This window comes from Glycine max, chromosome 18, assembly GCF_000004515.6.
Source record: "Glycine max cultivar Williams 82 chromosome 18, Glycine_max_v4.0, whole genome shotgun sequence".
Classification (NCBI taxonomy): Eukaryota; Viridiplantae; Streptophyta; class Magnoliopsida; order Fabales; family Fabaceae; genus Glycine; species Glycine max.
In genome coordinates, this window is record NC_038254.2 from 56,400,160 (window position 1) to 56,420,307 (window position 20,148).

General features: G+C 33.7%; 2 protein-coding genes and 1 non-coding gene across 4 annotated transcripts; 1 reads left to right on the forward strand and 2 right to left on the reverse strand.

Moving 5' to 3' along the window:
• Window positions 1-467: 467 nt before the first annotated feature.
• Window positions 468-7,074, reverse strand: LOC100803601 (protein CROWDED NUCLEI 1). Its single transcript, XM_003552589.5, has 8 exons — window positions 6,572-7,074; window positions 4,981-5,190; window positions 4,554-4,807; window positions 4,192-4,462; window positions 4,018-4,101; window positions 1,549-3,680; window positions 1,263-1,431; window positions 468-1,032 (listed from the first exon to the last, which is right to left on the reverse strand). The coding sequence occupies exons 1-8, from the start codon at window positions 6,776-6,778 to the stop codon at window positions 784-786; spliced, it is 3,576 nt and encodes a 1,191-aa protein (XP_003552637.1). The 5' UTR covers window positions 6,779-7,074; the 3' UTR covers window positions 468-783.
• A 5,754-nt stretch (window positions 7,075-12,828) lies between these two features.
• Window positions 12,829-18,971, reverse strand: LOC100785938 (translation initiation factor eIF-2B subunit delta). Of its 2 annotated transcripts, none has more exons than XM_006602934.4 (7): window positions 18,223-18,968; window positions 16,813-16,962; window positions 16,102-16,451; window positions 14,052-14,796; window positions 13,865-13,961; window positions 13,719-13,773; window positions 12,829-13,289 (listed from the first exon to the last, which is right to left on the reverse strand). In XM_006602934.4, exons 1-7 carry the CDS (start codon window positions 18,671-18,673, stop codon window positions 13,227-13,229), a joined length of 1,911 nt encoding a protein of 636 aa, XP_006602997.1. In that variant the 5' UTR covers window positions 18,674-18,968; the 3' UTR covers window positions 12,829-13,226. The 2 variants fall into 2 exon arrangements, 1 of the variants encoding a protein (XP_006602997.1); XR_419688.4 differs by having other exon boundaries at window positions 13,226-13,289; window positions 13,719-13,792; window positions 18,223-18,971.
• Window positions 18,972-19,816: 845 nt separating this feature from the next.
• On the forward strand, window positions 19,817-19,888 carry TRNAE-UUC (transfer RNA glutamic acid (anticodon UUC)). The gene has a single exon. It is a non-coding gene; the product is annotated as a tRNA-Glu (tRNA).
• The last annotated feature ends 260 nt before the right edge of the window (window positions 19,889-20,148 follow it).

A 20,148-nucleotide genomic window follows, 5' to 3' on the forward strand; every position in this document is an offset into this window, starting at 1 on the left:
TGCAAAGAAGTTCTTATTAGAACAAACATGAACAAAAAATCCTATAGTCTCCAATGAGAGGTTTGCAAAGCCGGCGACAAATATTGGCGTGTCCTCAACTGTTGCACTCAATTATGAAAAAAGAAAATTTCAGTTACAAGAACTCAGTCATATACAAAAGAAATAATAAAGTTACAGGCCTTACTTGTGTTACCTAGCACTTCTCTAATCAATGTCAGCCGCACCATTTGTAATTTTGTATCATGAATCTGCGTAACTCTGTATTATGTTATAACTATATATGAGCATCAAAAGCCATGATAATCCAAATTTTATGAAGGACAATTATATATTTTCTTAAAATAATTAGTGTGCTCAGTTGGAATTACCCACTCCTTGACACGCTCAACTCGCAAACCCAAATTGCCACCCGTAGTAGTTCACACAACGGGATACACAAGCACCCTCATTAAATTCAAACAATCACATTTAGCAGAAGAGATACAAACATTTGGATTCAATCAATTTCCAAGGGGAGGTAGCTAAAATCCAATATCTAAACTTTAGCTACACTATCGAGAATGCCTAAAACTATCAACAAATACCAGAGGTTCCATCCAAACATCCATGAAAACGTACAAGAAAAAAAAAACTAGAGAAATTCAATCACCTCTCCTAAGTACTACCCCTCGTGGTTATAATTTAGAGATCTACTTCCAATTGTTAATACAAGATAAACTTCCGACATCATCCCTAAAGTTGATGAGGTCAAGACACAGCTTCATTATCAAGAAGCTTGTGGTGTTATGTTGTAAAAAAATTCCAAAGCTTCTTCCCTATTGAAGCTTCACCGGGTTGCAGGTAATCTTCGTCATCCTCATTCTCAACTCCACCAGCAGCATCTTCCCCATGGGATTCACTCCTATACTCAGCATCATTCTCCTCCACATCATCTGCTGTTCCGTTCACCTCCTCACTCAAGGCCATATTGTTGACAAAGGTCCCGATGGTATCACCACCATAACCGTCCCTTGTCTCCGCACCTTTCAGAGACTGAAACAAATAATGACAAGCGATTTAAGATTAGCTTCATACCGATCACCAGGAGGGGAAAAATCATTAAACTGAAATTCAAAGCTTGTCAAGATCCGGATCCTACTATCAAAATACCAATTTTCAATAACTCAGTGATTCATAAGAAACACATACACAGAGGGGTTTTATAAGGGGCAAGGTATAGAACTTAAACTATCTGCATTATTTAAAAGCTACACCAAGCTTACCTGCTCAAGATGTATGCTTCCACCATTCTCATTAGTAATGCCCACCGAATGTGAATGAGAAGTTTTTGAGTCAACAATCCCCTCTCCTGTATCTTTTACACGATCAACCTCTCCCTGACTTTCTTTGCCACCACCAGACATAGCTCTAACAGATGAAGTTGTTGCTCCACTATAAAAATTCAGTGCACATCCATGAGTAAGTGCACAAATAGCAAAAAAAAAACATTTAGCAGCTATCATATTCAATAATAAAATGGAAATTATGGTTCTAAATCAGAGTACTAACATTTTGGGTCGTCTCAAATTATATCTTGATTCACCAGCAGTTTGTGCGGGGGGAGCAGCAGCCTTCTGTCGCCTTCTCTTGCGCTGTCCTGGAATTAGACTATCAGAATGTCCTTCACTGGCATCGCCACCATGCCCACTTACAGTCATTTGAGATGATGTTTGAACCCGGTTTCGCTTCCTGACATTCGCTGGTATTCTTCTATTGGATGGTTTCTGACTTTCAGAATTCACATTGGCAGAATCCTCAGCATTTCCATTTGGAAACTCATTCTCATGATCATCCACAGATTCCCCAGGTAATGCTTCAGCAGATTCCCCAAGTATACCCCTGGCCTCTTTGATGACAGCTTTCACAGTGTGCGTACGCTTTACTCTGGGTCTTCCCCCTCCCTTGCGGGATTTCTGCTGCCCAACCTTTGAATCAGGAGCCTGCAAATCTTCTGGTGCCTTACTGTCAACATTGTTCAGGTTTTCAACTGAAGGTTCATGGTCAGCTTCAACCTCGACGATATCATTGCCAGATTGTACCCTCTGAACATCAAAAGAATCATTTACAACAGCAAATGACAACTCTGCTTCATTTTCAGCATCAGGAATTCTTCCTGGTGAATCTTCCACATTAGTTTTCTCAACAGACAAAGTCACAACATCTCTTAAAGTACCAGAATCTTCAGATTCAATCTTCCTAATTGGGGAGATTTTAAAAATCTTAGAGGTGCATTTACGTAGCCAAGAGACAGTGCCACCAGAAACAGGTGACTTAGGATCAGTTGCAGGAGACACTCCAGTATTTTGCCTTGAAGAAGCTAAATTTTCGTTAGAAACTCCCTGTACAATATCAGCTGCTAATTTTGGATGAGAAGGCACTTCTAAGTTCTCAATGTCAACAGAGGATTGTAAATCAGAAAGCACAAATTCAGAGATCATTTCCCCACAGTTCTGGCAACTCCGAAGTTTCTCAACAAACTCAATAAAGCGTCGTCTTTCCACAATAAATTCTTCCCGCTGATTTTTCAGCTTCCTGTTGAGGTCAACAAGTACATCTATGTCCTCTTGCATTTCCATCCTTTGCCTTTCAAGATGCTTTTTATTCTCATCAGCTTCTTGTTTCTCCTTCTCTGACTTGCTTCTTTGAAGCTTCATTTCATCCATTTCTCTATTAGCTACTTCTCTCAAGAAGTTAATATTGTTTAATTCACTCTCTCTTTTTTCCTCAAATAACTTCTTTCTCTCTATCAAATCTTTTTCCTTCTGCTCTAACTGATTATGCATATCAGCTTCAAGTTCCTTTTTCTGCAGCTCAAAATCCAGAAGCATTTGGTTTCTCTCACTTAGAGCTTTTTCAGCTAGGCTTGACTTCTCCAACTCCATTTCTGCAGCAAATGACTCTTTAGCCAACTTAAGAGTTTCTAACTCCCTTTGCACATACGCCTGTGTGTCCTGCTTCTCATTCTTTAACTTTTCTTCTTCATATTGTTGTAGTTTTAATAGTTCTTCTTTCTGTTGAACCACACTTTTCAGCTCTTTCTCAACATCTGTTCTCTTCAGATCTAGCTCATCCCATTCTCTTTCAAAAGTCTCTTTCTGTTGCCTTAAGTCTTCAGCTTCCTTCAGAAGTAGCTCTTTCTGGTGTCTGTACTGATCAACTTCATGCTTCAATTGAGACTGCAAGCGCAGATATTCAGACCTCTCCTCCTCAGTCACTTTAAGTCGATCAATCTCTTCATTTATCCTCAACAACTCTTCTTCATTGTTAGCTCTTATTTTCTCAACTTCAGCCTTATGTGTGAGCAATTCCTCTCTCTCACTTTCTATTTTCCTTTTCTCAGTTTCCAAACTTTTTTCCTCAGATTTAATTAACTTCTCCTTTTCCTTCAAAGCTTTGACTTTTTGTTCATACTCTATTTCTTTCTCTTTAAGCTTCTCTGCTTTCTTTCCCAAGGCTTGTTCCCGTTTCACAACTTTCTCCTCCGCGTGAGTGATTTCAGCCTCCTTCTTTTCCACTTCCACCAATTTATTCTTCAATCCATCTTCAAAGGATTTTCTTTTCTCATCCAATTCCACCTCAAACTCCTGCTTCTTCACATCAAGAATAGTATTTTGTTCATCAAGAAGTTTCTGCATCTCAACCTGCAAAGTGTCCAATCTGAATTCAGCAGAAGAAAGAAAATGGAGAAGAGTATGGGCACATACCATTCAATAACAAAAATGCTCACAACACACTCATTTTATAATCAGTCTGAAAATTTAATACCAATATTCCAAGAATTCAACAAAATTCCAGCAACTTACATAGGACCATTGACAATTGAATAAAATTTCAGCAACTTACATAGGACCAAGTTGCTAAACAGTAATGGAAAAAAATAAATCAATAAAATTCAGCAAATTAAATAGGACCATTGACCACCATCTTCAAAATTTCCAAGAATAAATAATAAGGAAAGAAATAGGTATAAGAACATACTTTTTCTCTAGCATTGAGCTTTTCCTCCCATGCAGATAACTCCTTCTCTTTGATATCCAAGTTTATTCTCAGAGAATCATATTCCTGTATAAGAGGATATGGACCAATTAATACATTACACCAGATAAACAAAAATAAAGATAAGCAATATTGCAAACACAAACAAAAATGTACCTTCTCTTTTAGAGTAATATTCGCAAACCTATTGTTCACATCATCTTCTTTATTTCTCAGTGTTACATTAGTTGCATCAATCTTCTTCTGTGCCTCTTCAAGGTCCTTTTCTTTCTGTCTGCATAGTCTGTCATTCTCATTAGCCCTTTGCTCTCTTTCGTTGATAATTCTTTGACCCTTGGCCAGCCTCTCTTCACCCTCCTGTAGTTTCTTTTCCCATTCCCGCAAGTCCTCTCTCTGCTTAGACAATGTACTCTCATGTGCTTCTTGCCTGCCACAAATCAGAATTAATTAGCCACAAGAAATATTTAAATTAAAAAGAGAACAGAAGATATTTAAACTAAAAAGACAAAGAAGAGTACTCTGCAATGAAGGATAATCGATCCCTTCGAAGTGCAGATTCTTGAGACTCAAGGTCTAGTGATTTCCTATCAAACTCTGAACTCTTTCTGCTGATTTCTGCAAATTTGGCATCAGCAGAACGTAATTTGGCTTCTACTTCTAAAGACTTCTCTTCGATGCTAGCTACTAAAGCATTTGCTTCAGCCAACTTTGAGTCCGCTGTAAATTTAATTTTGGCATGCTCTGACCGCATTTCTCGCAGAGCCTTCTCAAGCTGTTGATGCATAAATTTCCAAGTATCAGTAAGAAATAACCATATTTCAATGTTAAGACAATAGAAGTATACAGAAATAAACTGTCCATAAATAAGAATTCATACAAGAGTCGTGCATTTTTATTTAAGGAAGAAGTCGATTCATATGTAAACAAGTATGTCAAAAAACTTACATCAAGCACACACTCTTTCTCAACACCCAAGGCCTTCCTCAGATTCTCTTCTCGCTTCTCTGCCTCGGATAGAGCAATTAAATGAGCAGCTTTTTCTCGATCTAGAGCATCCTTCACTTCTACTAAATCTTGACTTAGTTCAGTATACTTAGAATTCCACTCTTTTTTCTCAATCAAGAGCAGTCCCATATTGAATTGGTACTCATAAAGCTGGCCCACAAAACTTATAATCAGGTCAAACCACAAAATATAATTGGAAAAATAATAAAACTGTTAAAGTTGGACAAGAAAACTTGCTTATCTAGTGTCCTCCTGTGTTTCATTGGTAAAAAGCCCAATATTAATGAAAAGAAAGATAAGTAGCATATGATTGTCCTTATTCACTAAGCTCCCCTTCTATATATTTTATTTTCATTTTAAGATCCCTCTTAACATCCCGTAGTCATCCTAAAGCCAATCAGTATTCATCACAGTAAAAAATTTAGAGAAATGGAGAACCCTGGGTGAATGAAAATGAAAGAATAACACCTGGAACTACCAAAATTGTGAGATAATTTCTTTTGAAATAAAAGTGCACTGACTCAAACAACATATAAGCTAAAACTTACTGTTTATACCTAACCTACAAGTCTGACCCTAGTTTTAATGATAGGTCAACATAAACAATGCATACAATATTGCTGCTCAATTATAAACTTCAATAAAATAGAACATGAAGATTGAAATGCATCTCTTTTCTATTTACTTTTACAGCCATATTCACACAAACAAACACATTAATTCTCAATCATGAAAGTCTCCAGATACTCTATCAAAAATAAAATTATTTACAATAATGCCAAATATTCCCTTCCTTCCATGACAGAACAATAAAAATGATGATACGACAAAGCCAAGAACAAAAAAAATTATAATACAACGAAATCCCCAATCTCATTGAATTCATAGTAAATAGACACTTCAAGAGTCTAGGTTGGGGTCAAGCATTTGAGAGAATCCAAATGAGCCAGTTCAAATAGTCCAAATTAAACGTAAATTTGAAATTTAATTGTTGAAAATTCTAGCAGTCCTCAATCTAAAAAAACAGCCAGATCCAAAGACAAAATACCACATTTAGCTTTACCGCCAACTTCTGATGTGAATCATCACAAGACTAGAAAGGGAGAGGACGGAATTAAAAAGCGGAAACTAAATCCCCAGTAATTACTATCTTCAAACCTCATCCTGTGAAACAAAACATAACAAGCTATACCACCCCAGAATCAAGCTTCAATTTTCAGTGCCCAAACCAAATATACAAAAACCAAAAAAAAAAAGAAGATATTTCCCAAATTTAACAAATGACCAACCCAGAATATATCCCATAATTCAAAATCCTTTTAGAAAAAACACTTCCGTAGCAATAGCTCAATTTCCACCGTAGTACTACAAACCCAAGAAATTCAAATCAAAACCAAAAGCTATCAAAACTTGAAACACCACAAAAAAAAATTAAATTAATCCACACGCCTACGTCACAGTATAACAGCAAAACGACAACGAATCGCTTAAAATTAAAACCAAAAAAAACTACAATAATTAACTAACCAACCTCTTTCTCGAGGCTGGAAACCCTCTCAACCAAAACTTCGCGATCCAAGTTCCCACCATTCTCAACAAGCGCGACACCTTTTCCCTTCGTGCTCGCTCCATCTCCCGAATTCGGACCCAAATCGGAACCCGACCCGGTTCCGCCCCGAACCCCGCTCCTGTTCGAAGTCAGGGACCAGCCCGACCAAACCCTCTGCGGCGTAAACATCACCACCAGCAGCAGCACAGAATTCTTCACTCCACAGCGACGACGAAACCAGAACCTTGAAATTCGGCCTCAGCCTCGTTCCTCCATCGCTAATCGCGAAAATTTGAAACCGAATGGAAGAGAAGAAAGAGAAAAAAGAAACCCTAACTAACTACTAACCGAGGCTCCGGACGCAACCGCGGTTCCCAAATTCCGGCGAATTGTGGATTTGAAATCCGATAACGTCTCTAAAATTCTCAAACGGTTCTCTTTCTCTCTGTCTCTCTCTTCTTTTGTGCTTTTTGCGCGGATCGCTCACGTTCCTTGTTTTTATTTTAATGGTTTTAATAATGTCGGGAGCGTGGTGGAATGTACGTAAGTACCCTTTCCTTTGTTATTGTCGCGCCTCATTGAGAAGGGTAATATCGGGATTGAACCGATGGCTTTTTGGTTCGAAACGTGGGTTCTCGTGTATTTTTCTCGGCGTGACGGTATTGCCCATGGTTGGTAGAGTAACAAAATATAATGGATAGTAAGAAACACTTTATTTAATGATGATTTAGGTTTTTAATTAAAATTGAGGTTTTACGTTGATAACATGTGTAGTAAAGATATGTATTAAAAAAATTGCACAAATTGTTAAGGTAAAATTTTAATTTTGATTGGATAATAGTATATATATTACTTAAAAATACTAAGAAATAAATCAATACTCTTTTCAATCTAATTTTTTTAGCATACTCTCTATTATTAGTTAAAATTATTAAAAATTATAAAAAGATACATTAAATAAGTATCAGAGCCCATTAAAATATGTAATTTTAATATGTTTTAATTAATAGTAGAAAGAGTATTAAAATAAACATGTTAGAATTTTTAATACTCCTCAAAATTATACGTAACTTTTTTATTGAGTAAAATTTATTAAAAATTTAAAAATTTTATATTAAGTCTTACCGTTCATTTCATAAATTTTACTTATAACCTTATATTCTTCCATCCTTTATATAAAAAATAAATTACCAATACATTAAGATCAACAAAAATAATTAAGTAAATTAATAATATCACAAATTTAAATTGTATTTCATAAATACTCAGATTTAAATATGCAATAGTGGTATGTTTAATGATATTACTTGTGTAGTGTTGATAAATCAATATATACATCTATTTTTACATGAGGAGTGAATAAATGTTTTATTAACAAATTTCACCATGAATCAAGAATATGGAAGAAAATTAATAATTACTCTAAAGATGAATTCATGTTTTTATAATTAGGGGAAAAAATGGATTCGTTTATTTACACCTGTATAAAGGAATAAAAAAAACAGTTTATAATGAATTTTAATTAACAAAGAATTGTATTATAGAATATAGGGAAGAGAATTGGGTGTGGGGGTGTTTTGGTAAAATGAATGGTTATTTGAGTTTAAGAGAAGATGCGCTTGGGAATGCCGCGGTGTGCAAGAGCTGTTAAGTAGGAAAAGAGAGTTGGCCAATTGGGGTTTTGAGATAAGCATGGTTTTTGTTCCATTTGGCTTGCAACACACTTAATCATTGTGCTAGAGTGAACAACATTACAACAACTGTTTACTTTTCTACTTCGACTATCTTAAAAAAACTTTATGAACAAAAAACGATGTCTCTTTTATGTTACTATGTCCTTTGGTGGTTTGTAAAACATATGCAACAAAAAGAAGGGGGGGACTTTGGGAAACGGAAGCCATCAATAAATAAGGAACTTTGGCCAATGCACGAGGAAAACTACACATGAAAGAGAATGGGTAAGTACACTCTTTAATGGATAATGATGTACTCGACTTAACTATTTAATTAGTATACTCTTAAACCACTTAATGATAGTAATGTGTCTTTGACCAAATTACAAAAAGATTTGATTTTGGATTAATGTGGTACTACACTACTACTATTAATCTCACTCTTTTTTTGGCACTGGTTAGTGTTGCCACTTTGGGGTTGATATTGGAAGAGAAAATAGAAAAGTAAAAAAGGCTACAAAATCTAAGGAAGGTGAGCAACATCAAGGATATGTCATGTTGACACTTAGTAGGAAGGCACCGTTTGTCTTTTGGGAGCGGTTGTAGCATAGAGTATGGAATACTTCAGATAAAAATTACAATGTAAAGCTTGTGCTACCAAGAAGCTTACCCATTCACTCCAGATTTTTATGCAAAAATAAATGAATAATAATTTTGGTCATAGTTTTAAAATTCAGATTCTAACAAAATGAACTTGTTCATCAGATTGATCATGTAATTATGTAATTAATCTAGTGTGATATGTTGACACGATTGATTTTATAGTTAAACTAACATATCGATTCACTTAAATCAATTGAATCAAAATTAATTATAGTTTAAAAAATATAAAATTTAATAAAAATACAAAACAAAAATATGCTACACTCAAAAATTAAAGAAAGACCTAAAATTTCTTATTAAATAAACTTATCATTAAATTATCATAATTAATTATTAAACTTATGTTCCAGTTAATACATATACTTATATTTATGTTATCTATACTAACTCGTTCGATTCAGATTTAAAATCATAAAACTGTGGTTTTGTTTTTCTTTTATCTTTTATCTCTTTCTTTTTATGTATTTTATTACACTCTTCCTTTTTTTTATCATTTCTCTTTTTCTTTTATACTATGGTATGTTATCACTCATTACACTGTGTACTTTATTTTTCTTATGCTATCCCTTTCTTCTATGTAATCATTTCACGTCATTTGAAGTATCATTATTCTGAAATAAATGCATTCGTGGCTTTCTGTTATAACAACGTTGTAAAAGAATTACCTTCTGATTATCTTTATGTCAAGGATTAACTAATAATAATACTATTATATATATATATATATATATATATATATATATATATATATATATATATATATAAATGCATAAGTTGTAGTTATAAAATGTTTTTTTACAAAAATATATTCGTTGAAAGAGTTAAAATATAGTTATTGCCAATACATTTAAAGAAATATCAATAAATGGATATAATATTAAAAAAATTGAAATAAAGTGCTTGCCAAATAATACCCAAAATGCTGTTTTTAACACACTATCTAAAATACTCCCTAAAATATAGTTTTAGAAGGAAAAGAAAAGCTAAAACTTTAATAGTTTTGTGGCAAAATGAGTATTTATTAAAAATTGTTGAAAATTATAAAATTAAGAAGGTAAGAATATTGTACTGACAACTTTTTTTTATAAAAATGGTAAATTTTTATCATATAATTCGAAAACAAGTACTAAAAGTTTTATAATAATTTATACATTTTTATTCAACCAATTAAATTAAACTCTCAATAAAAATGACAAATATTTCAAAACAAATTAAAACATATGGATGGATTAATTCAATTATGATTATAAGTATACCTGGAATTATGAAATTGACTGTTCATGTAGGAGTATTAATTTTACCTAATCGGAAATGCACAAATATACTTCAACTGTATTTACGTATAGAATTAATTTCGGTGACAGTAAATGTTAGCTGGTCTTTTTTTTATTGTTCAGTTGACATATGTTCGACAATTAATGCATTTATTACTCATTTCATTTCATATTATGTCTTCTTAAAGATAACAGTAATAATTTTAAATTCTCTTACTACATGTTCCTATCAATCTCTTACTTTCCTTATGCAGTAAATATTGAATGTGTTTTGTATTTTTAGGACATTAAATATTACTATTTGTACTTTTTATTTTCTACTGTTTTCTTTATGAGACAATAGGAAAATTGGTAGGAGGATTTATAAAAGGATTTCTTTTTTGGTACAGCTATAAAAGGATATACTATTACTCCTTAAAATATCTTTCATTTAAGAAAACATTAATTTTTTTAATAATACTTTGATTTTCTGGTATCTTCTCTAAATAATGAAATGAATTTATAATTATACTTTAATTCTTTTCATAAGATTCTCACTTTTGTTAATGAATATCGTTTTATTATAATAACTTGCGCAGTTAATAATTTTATTAAGAAATATATATTATCTAATAGACAAATAATATGAAAAAAAATACATTAACATATTAAATGACTTTCCCACGTTAAGTATTTTTTTTAAAAAATGTATGATGTACAAACAAAACTATTGAACTAACTTTTAAATGGAGAATTGTTGTTAAGTAAAATTTTTTTATAATGATAGTGTAAAATATGTTTAAATAAAGGGAAATTTCATTTTATTTTTTTATCATATTATGTACTTAAATTAAAAGTTAAAGGTATTTGGTTAAAGTTATAAAAATAATTGTGATTTTTAAATAAAGTATTCAAACAAATATTTAACTAATAAGATACCAAAAGTATAAAATTATAAGACAATTGTTTCTAGATATTTACGATGAACACCATTTCTAAAACTTTTGTTTTTCTTTTAATGTCACCGCTTCTAAAACTTTGAAAATAGACTAAACCAATAAAAGTGAAAGGAATAGATGCTTACTTATAGATGAAGTACAAGAAAGATAAACTCGCACCTTTTATTTAACTTTTCCCTTCTAGTAATTCAAATGTATTGTATGTATTATGTATTATTTTGGATGCGGAAAATGAGGGAAACCAATGGGGAAAAAACCCGGGGAAAATTACTCTTATTACTTATTCATTATTTAAGTGATTTTTTTATTATTAAGGACAAGGAAAAAAACACAAGGGAGAAAATCATTTATTTTCTTTCCCTTTAATTTCAAATAAAAATTCTTTCTTGGAATTGTCAAAATTACAGGGGAATTTTTTTTATCTAAATAATAATTATATTATCAGAAATACATCTAGTGCTTATAGTATATAAGTAGCTACATATAAACATTGGGATCTAGTTTCATAATCTTAAAAGAATTTTTTTCCTCCTCTACTAGCTTCAAAATGAAGACTTGGTGGTTGACATTTGTGTTTCAAACCAACAAGTGGTTCAGTTCCCATATAAGAAATTGAAGTTATCATCTTCATTGTTTAATCAAGCAAAGAAAAAAAAATATTCTCCTCCCTTTCATTCCCTTCCCTTTCTCCACTCCTAAACCTACATCAAAATAATTTGAGCAGCCTTTATTAGTTTGCCAACAAATAGAAACTTTTAAAGGAGATAACTAACAAGTGTCTCATCAAGATAAATAAATCCCAACAAAATGTTGTTTGGGAAAAAATTGCATGCTAATTTAATTAATAAAAAAACATATGCGAAATAAATTTGAAAATCTATAAAATAATAATGTACTTAAATTTACATTTTGCTAATATCTTAAGAACTTAAAAATATTTAATATTTCTCTAAATAATTAAAAAAATCAATAATTTATTATTGACATGCGTTATACTCTTTAACTTATACTTCTAGAGCACTCATTAATCAAGGGCACTCTTTGTTCTAAGTTCTAACACTTGTTTTGATATTATTATTTAATAAAAAAAAAACAGACCAGTACGTTCCAAAATCAAGGGAGTGCCACGAGTATCCAACCTGATGCTACATCAACCATCAACAACTTGTACAAAACTGGACACTTACCAATTAAACCCAGTACAGTTGTCATAACTTTAACCATTTTATTACAGAGACTCCTAGTCCTAGATGGAGAAAAATAGCGACTCCAACCATTGTGACAGTGAGTGATTGGACATGGAGTTGCGCATCTCGTTCTCACATGGGTAATGAATTTAAGAGGTGGCCTCGCAGTCTTTTCTGATGAGTCGATAACAATCATTTCATTTTCGACGTAACTTTCCCACAGGATAATTTAAGCACTTTGTGGCCGTAGGTATAGCTAATAATTTCAGGCATATTTATGGCTGTAGGTATAGCTAGAAATTAGGATGATGTGATTATACCACGTATGCTTGCATCCCCGCAAGCTAATATGGAATTGCAATAAACAACATCCATCCTAACCATATACCATGGCAATGAGTTTAATACAAATTTCAGATATAGTTGAAGTCACAGCTTTGGCTAACGTTTCATGCAATCCTTTTCTATGTATCCCACTTAAAGCATTCACATGAAACAAAATTATTCAGTGACAATTTCACCAGTAACTCGTGGTGATGGTGATGGTTTTTATAATCAAAGATATAAAAAACTGGGTATAGAATAATAACCACCAAAACTGACCGAACAACTATCCAAAATTTGAAGACCACTAGAACAAAAAAGAAAAAGAAAAAAAAAACTGTTACAGAGAATGCAAGGCCAAAATCTGTCTGGAGAGGCGACAATCCACACTCTTCACTGCGACAGGTGAATCCAGACAAGCGATCAAAATTTCGAAAAGAACAAGAGGGCCGTTACATTATTCCAGGACAAGAAAATGATACAGAAAGATGCATCATCCCAAACTTTGAAAAAAATTATTGCTAAAATAGGGATTCGCTGCATGCACACAAAATTGAGATGATCCACATTTGAAGCATTCATATCCACACCTGTTCTCTGCTATATTCCCTTACAATTACCGGTACACTTGTGGGTGGGACCTGCCAAGATTAAATTGTTAAATCTTTTATATTTAGTAATAGTATAATAGTAACAATTGTGACTAAATGTTAAAAGTATAAAGAAAAATGCTCCTTTAAGACTACAAACAATACATTATTTTACCACAGATAGAGGGCTTTATTGTTATGAGGATTAACCTAGTTTAGATTCTTGTCGTCCACTATTTTTATGTACCTCTTTCATCTATTATTTCTTGTTTTAATATTTAGGATTATTTTTATTTTATTTTACCCTTTTGGTTTTCTTAGAGTCTAAACTGTTGTTATCTTAGTCCAGATTATGTCATTCTACCAAAAATAGTGAGACAGAATCCATACTAACAATCTAACATAGGGGTGCCCGGTATAAAGCACACTTTAGGTATCTACTACCAGCAACTAAATAAATCTTTAAATTCCAGCACTTACCATGCCATAATCTGTGATTATCATGGAAACGTAATCTGAAGGTGTAGCATCATAGCTGGCATCAATATAGAGAACTGCAGGGTCAGAGTAAGGAAATGACAATTTTGGCAAATTGGCGTTGTGTTATGTAAATAAAAATGCCTCACATCAGGTTTAGAAGTTGCAGATTTTCAGTATTGGCCCAAGCTTCCAAGTGGTTGACATCCTCTCTACTCTGAACCGTAGAAATGACGTCTGGATCACCTGTAAGAAAATCAGAGAAGCATCAACCTTTTTTCCAGACATAAGGCAAGAGCTCGGTACAATACTCGTCAGCTGTCATTGTTTACATACCAAGTTCATTTGAGCATATGGAATCATGCTGTACCCTTTCATGAAATTTATAAGCCTCACAACATACTAAAACAGGGACATGGAATGCATGGGCAACCATTGCAACACAAGCAGTACCAACTCCTGAATAAACTGTTCCATTAGACAACACTGATGAAGCACCCAGAAAGACTCGAGTAACTTCATTCATTATGTAGGAAACAGCATTTATATGAATGTATGTACAGCTAAGACCTTTCTCCACTAGCCTACGAAGCAAAAGTTTCCCTCTAAGTTTTGGACGAGAGTCTACCACTACAACTCGAAACTGTTTCCCTAACCCGTGTGCATGTAACAGTATCATTTCAACCGCCGATGAAGACCCATAAGTAAGAAGAACATCACCATCTCTTATTTTTGTAACAGCATGCTTGACTATCACCTTGTTGGCAAGTATAATTTTCTCATATATAAAACGCTCAATATCTGATTGAAGAGAGGTTTTTGATTCTGACTCAGACAGCGTCAAAGGTAGCTTGGCAATTCGACTTTTGAGAAATCTAATTGCATTGCCCATGCTGATAGAAAGTGGTCGACACTCGATGAGAAAAGAAACATAACTACTTATTTTTGCTGTTAAGTCTCTCACAAGAGTCTTCTCGGATGGAACCCTGTAGTCTTCAATGGCCTCTTGAAATGCTTGAAGCATAGCAATACAACGAGCATTGCCACCAGATATATCTCCAGACAGATACTGCAAACCAACCTGATAATCATCATAAAGATTACAATGGTTAAGGAAAATACATATAAAAGGGCCAAATTTTCAAAAACAAATTGAACCAGGTCTTATTGACTAACCTATCCAGTATCCAATGCAACACCATAAATAAATTTTAGTGATAAATTCATGATTCAGCTCATAGTATCTCCATGCATACAATAGGTTCCTAGATACAATTTGTTTTCAATTTAGATGTCATTTAAGATGAACTTCTTAACTTTCAAGTAGAATAATGGGCAAGACAAAGCAGTGCAATAATAATAAAAGAGGCATGAAATCATTTTGAGCCTTGTAAGGAGTGGAACAAATTTAAGGACTGTAACTCATGTTATTTCATATTCTTCATCTTGTCTAGCCATCCTAGTAAACAAGCATTGCAACCAGAAGAGAACATATTTTCACCATTTGTTGTAATATGAAACATGGAATAGATAATTGCTTTAACCTTTAGTTTTGCTTCAAACATACAATTACACTAAATCAAGTAGTACTGGGTTTGTATTTAACTTCCCCTTCCTCCCTTCCACTTGACTCCCTCTTGTCAAAATCAACACCAAAGAAATGAAGGCAGTAATGTAGTGTTGGAAACAGTCCAAAATATAACCAATGAGGTAGAGATTGTGTCGCCATCATTGTAAACCACACAGATTAAAGTAGGATTTATTTATTTTTATCAACTGTCAACTTTAAAATGTTTAGACTCCTGCGAACCATGTGATGATACTATGTAAATGACTGTTTGAAACTTTAACCGCAAGTGAAATAACTAATTGCTTGGAGATAGTGTAGAATTTACCCTAGCAGTGGATGTGATGGATTAAAATTTCAGCAATGAATTTTTATTGATGAAAAGTTGAAAACTGAAGCAAGAAATTGAAACGTTAGAAGAGACTTAAGTGCTGAAATTGTACTAAATGAAACTATTATAATTTAATATAGTACACAAGGCTAGGCATAAAGCACCCATTTCCATTTAATCATTTAAATATGGAAAGTGTTGCAACTGAATACAATAAATGACCTCTCATGCTGAATTTTTTGGCACCTTTTCACTCTAGGCTGTATTAAACACTGTTTAATTAAATTAATTTGGTGCTGAGTCCTTCTGTTTTCAAGTTTCAACTTCATATAGGGCAAGGAACACCATTTATCATGTGGTATTATCTAATTGTTGAGCTATGAGAATGCCATAAGAACATCACATATATTATGAAATGATAGATCCCAACCTGAGCACAAAAGAAACATGAATTGTAACAAGATTAAACAGTGGAATAACATAGCCACCTTATAAACAGCAGGATGCACAGGACCCAGCTGGAAAAACTTTGCCTCAAGATCTGGGAGTTGACTCCCATGTTCATACTGGGGCAAATGTCTGAACAGTTCAACTCTGTTCTTAGCTTCAGTTTGTTTTACCACAGCACGCCGTTTGGCTTTCTCCACTCTGCTCTTATCATCGTATTGCAGACGTGGTTGAGGAACATCTTTCTTTCTATCTTTTTCTGGTGGACGATCACCCCCTTTCTTCTCAGAGGCTGCAACCGAAGCATTATCAACTTTCTGTGGGGGCTTTGCAGCTTTAGCTGGTTTTACATTTACTGAAGCCAGAGTTCCAGATGCCTTGTTTCCTTCAGCTAACAACACATTATAAAAGCACAAACTAATTAGCGGTGTCAGTCACAGTGAATAGATTAGAAAAGAAGAGTTGCGAAATATCATCATAAATTCCCAATTCAGGCTTGCTAAAAAACGTTTTAGTTCTTATACAATGGGTCTGAAGAAGAAACTAGGTTCAAGGACCAACATAATAGAAGGGTAACATTTCAATGGGAAATGCAAAATAATAAGTACAAGTTTCAATTAACTTTTTGAGTTTGCAAAGAAATTTAAAATTTTCAAGAGTTCTAGCTGAAGAGTTTTTTATGCCTTAAATAATCAAGATCAACATTGCACTAATCCCATTCAAACAAGTATATGTTAAATGCCAATACACACCTTTTGCAGCAGCCTTAGCAGCTCGTTGAGCTTCTTGAAGAGCTCGTCTTTCAGCCTTTGAAGTCTTCTCTTTCTTCTGCTGTTTAGTATTCAGAGCTTGGTCTTTCACTTCCACTGCTGATCCTCCTCCTTTGTTAGCTTTCTTTCTTTCTAATGGGGGGAGAAAATGGTAGAGAAAATACTTAAATACCAAACCAAACCATGCCTAATCATAAGTTTTGATTGTCCAAGATTCCTTCAAAAAAATCATACAAGGAAGAAAATAAAAGATGACCACAACCAGAGGGAGCATCTTATGATGACATCCACAAATAATACAATAATACATTCACAGCAAGTAAGTCAGAATGATATGTCAATTATTCCTCATATGTTCCGACTGGACAATATAGCAGATGAAAGAAAAACACAAGCAACTTTTTTTATAAACAACTGTATCTTTTCTAGTGAGCATAGAGTATCAAAAACCAGAAAACTAATAATAGCATGGCACAGAAATAGGTGGACTTTGTGAATATTTTTCTTAAACATAATTTGAGTCACTAAGTGTTGGCTACTCCTGGAAAGTAGCCACAGGGACAGGACATACAAAACATCAGGTACTACTATAGCTATAGTTTGCTTACATGAATGTCACATTATACTTTACCCTTTTATTTTGGGTTTCACTTGGACATGACTTAGATCCAATTTCACTACAAAAGCTTTAATTAGTTTTTTTTTTGTGAACCATTTTAGATTTAGATAGCAACAAATAGGCATCTACCACATACCCAATTATTGTTATTTCCCTTTACGTATTTTTACTTATCTAAGTTATGTTATTCATTGATATTGAATTATACTTGTATTAAAACCTTGTTTGTTGCTCTTTTTTTTTTTTCTTTTTATCTAGAAGACTTTTTTTTTGTCTTTTAATCCTTTGGTTCATCGGGGGAAAGGGACGGTCACTAATCCGGAGTTTGGCCGAGAACTAAGCAAAGCCTAGTCAAGAATTGTTTTCGCCAAATAAACTAGCAATAAAAAATGTGGTCATATTAAACAAAATTGTAACATTATTGAATCAAACAACATTTCTGTGATGCATCATTGAAGTCAAGCACGAACTGAAAATATCAAATGATAACTCTAAACAAAATTGGACTTAAAGGCCTATCCGATGAGGCGTAAGCTACACTATACTGTAAAATTTTCTTGCTACTGATAAGCACTGTAGAGCTGAGTTGCACTGAAGAACCTATCAAAAGTTAAATCTAGAATTAAAGAAGCTGACATAAACCTCAATCAATCCACCAACGCTCTTAAGTTGCAATTTCATTTTTACTTTCACAAATGAAGTTCCAAACTTCCAATTCAAAGCATATCCACCAATTCAAATAACGGAACCATGCAAAAGAAGCAAAACCTCACCGCGAATCGAAAGGGAAGCAGCATTCACCACCGAAACCGTGGTTAATTCGCTCGCTGGAACGCTACTCGCCATCGTCGCCGTCAAGTCAAACCCGCCGCGAGGAAACGAAGACGCCGCCTTCCCGCCGGCGAAGAAGTCTCCATCGCCGCCGACGATCCTGCTCGAGTAAGGCGACGTAGCCGGCGACATCGGAGCGGGGAAGAAGTCCGACGAGCTGGAATAGCTCCCGGCTGCAAAGGATTCTTGGGCGGAAGGGGAAGTCGCGGCGAGACGAGTGTGGAGGCCGAGATTCTCCGACGAATGCCGCGGCGGAGGGATCATTACCGGCGAGAGGGAGTTGGCGGAGGGAGAGACTTCGAATGAGATCGGGTCGGGTTCGGGTGGAGCGAAGAACCCGACCCTACGGACCTTAGGGTCAATGACGGCGCGTGGAGCACGACGCGCATCCATGACCGAAAAAGTGGTTAGGTCTTGTTTGGGTCTAATAATGTTCGGAGGGTATCATGTTGGGGTGGCAAGAAAAAAGAAAGAAAAAAAAAAAAAAAACAACGGAAGGAAGGGTTTCTTTTCTTTTCTTTTGTTTTCTCGGAAAATTTTTTTGAGCGAGATTTGATGTTGGAAAAGAAAGTTGAAGCAGGCAAGAAACTAAAGGAAAAAAATAAAAGAAGAAAAAATGGGAAATTGTTTGTCGTTTTTCCAACTTGGGTATCACGCTGGACTCTGGAGTCTCACTCATCCAGTCTAATATGGGTTAGTTTGTTATCTTTATTTTTCTTTTCGAAAAAAGCAAATGCCAAATGGAGGTAACAGACACTGTAACACTCAAATTTGTTTTCTGTTAGTAGGGGAAGTTTATCTGCACACTCAGAATTCCAAATCTCTAATTAAAGTAAACTAATCTTATAAACATGTTAGATGAGTTGAGTTGTTGGTATTAGAAGAAGTTTATTTAGAAATAAATAATTAAATTGCCTGTGAAAGATACCATTTCATTCCAAAATTTATCAATTTTAGGAAAGAAAAATTAGTTAAAAGTTTCTTACATTTCTCAATTGCAAAAAGATAATAATTAAATCTATAATTGAAAATAAATTATAATGGCTAGAATCATAATTAGAGATATCATTTTATACTAAAATAAATCGATCTCGTAAAAAAAATAATGAGTTGAGTGTCAAATAAAACACTCTGGATACTTTTGGTTAACACAAAAAAAAATACATATTGTTCTCAGTAGAAGATATATGTGGATTAGACAAAAAAAATTAATTGATTAAATTAATACTTTATATGAAAATTTAACTGATAAAATATATATTTATACACATCAGGCTTAATTTTTGTTGGTTTTAGACAAAAAAAACATAATTAATGTGATATTTTGTATCAGTGATATTTAATTGATCAAAGTAACATTTTTTATCCTATAAAAATAATTTAAAAGATAGATAGAACATGTTTTAAAAGTTTTAGTTGGTTTTAATTTGGTCATCGAAGGATTTATTTTGCTATAAAAATAAAAAAAATAAAAGAGATAAGTTAAATACTAATTCATACTATAACAACATAAGTCATGTAAGCAATATTAACGAATCCGATGTCGTCCAGCGGTTAGGATATCTGGCTTTCACCCAGGAGACCCGGGTTCGATTCCCGGCATCGGAATTTTACTTTTTAATGATGTATTTTCAATCCATTGTAATAGTTTTTCTCTTTTGAGATCCCAAAAGAGGACATTTGAATAAATTCATAGCAGAATTACACCTTCACATCACGTACTGGCTTATTCAAATACCTTAGCGTCAAGTACTCTACCAATTTCAATCCCAATAAACGAAGTGTCATTGGGAAAATAATGGATTGTTATAATATGAATTCGGAGCCATGCAGAAATGTCAAATTATATAAGAGAAGAAATTATTTTC

Coding starts and splice junctions, on each gene's coding strand:
- LOC100803601 (XM_003552589.5), bottom strand. CDS start 6,778: ATGTTTACGCCGCAGAGGGTTTGGTCGGGCTGGTCCCTGACTTCGAAC. Junction 4,102..4,191: donor ATATTACTCTAAAAGAGAAG/GTACATTTTTGT, acceptor CCTCTTATACAG/GAATATGATTCTCTGAGAAT. Junction 1,432..1,548: donor AATTTGAGACGACCCAAAAT/GTTAGTACTCTG, acceptor GAATTTTTATAG/TGGAGCAACAACTTCATCTG.
- LOC100785938 (XM_006602934.4), bottom strand. CDS start 18,673: ATGGATGCGCGTCGTGCTCCACGCGCCGTCATTGACCCTAAGGTCCGT. Junction 16,963..18,222: donor TGCTTCCCTTTCGATTCGCG/GTGAGGTTTTGC, acceptor TCCCCCCATTAG/AAAGAAAGAAAGCTAACAAA. Junction 16,452..16,812: donor TGCTAAGGCTGCTGCAAAAG/GTGTGTATTGGC, acceptor ATGTGTTGTTAG/CTGAAGGAAACAAGGCATCT.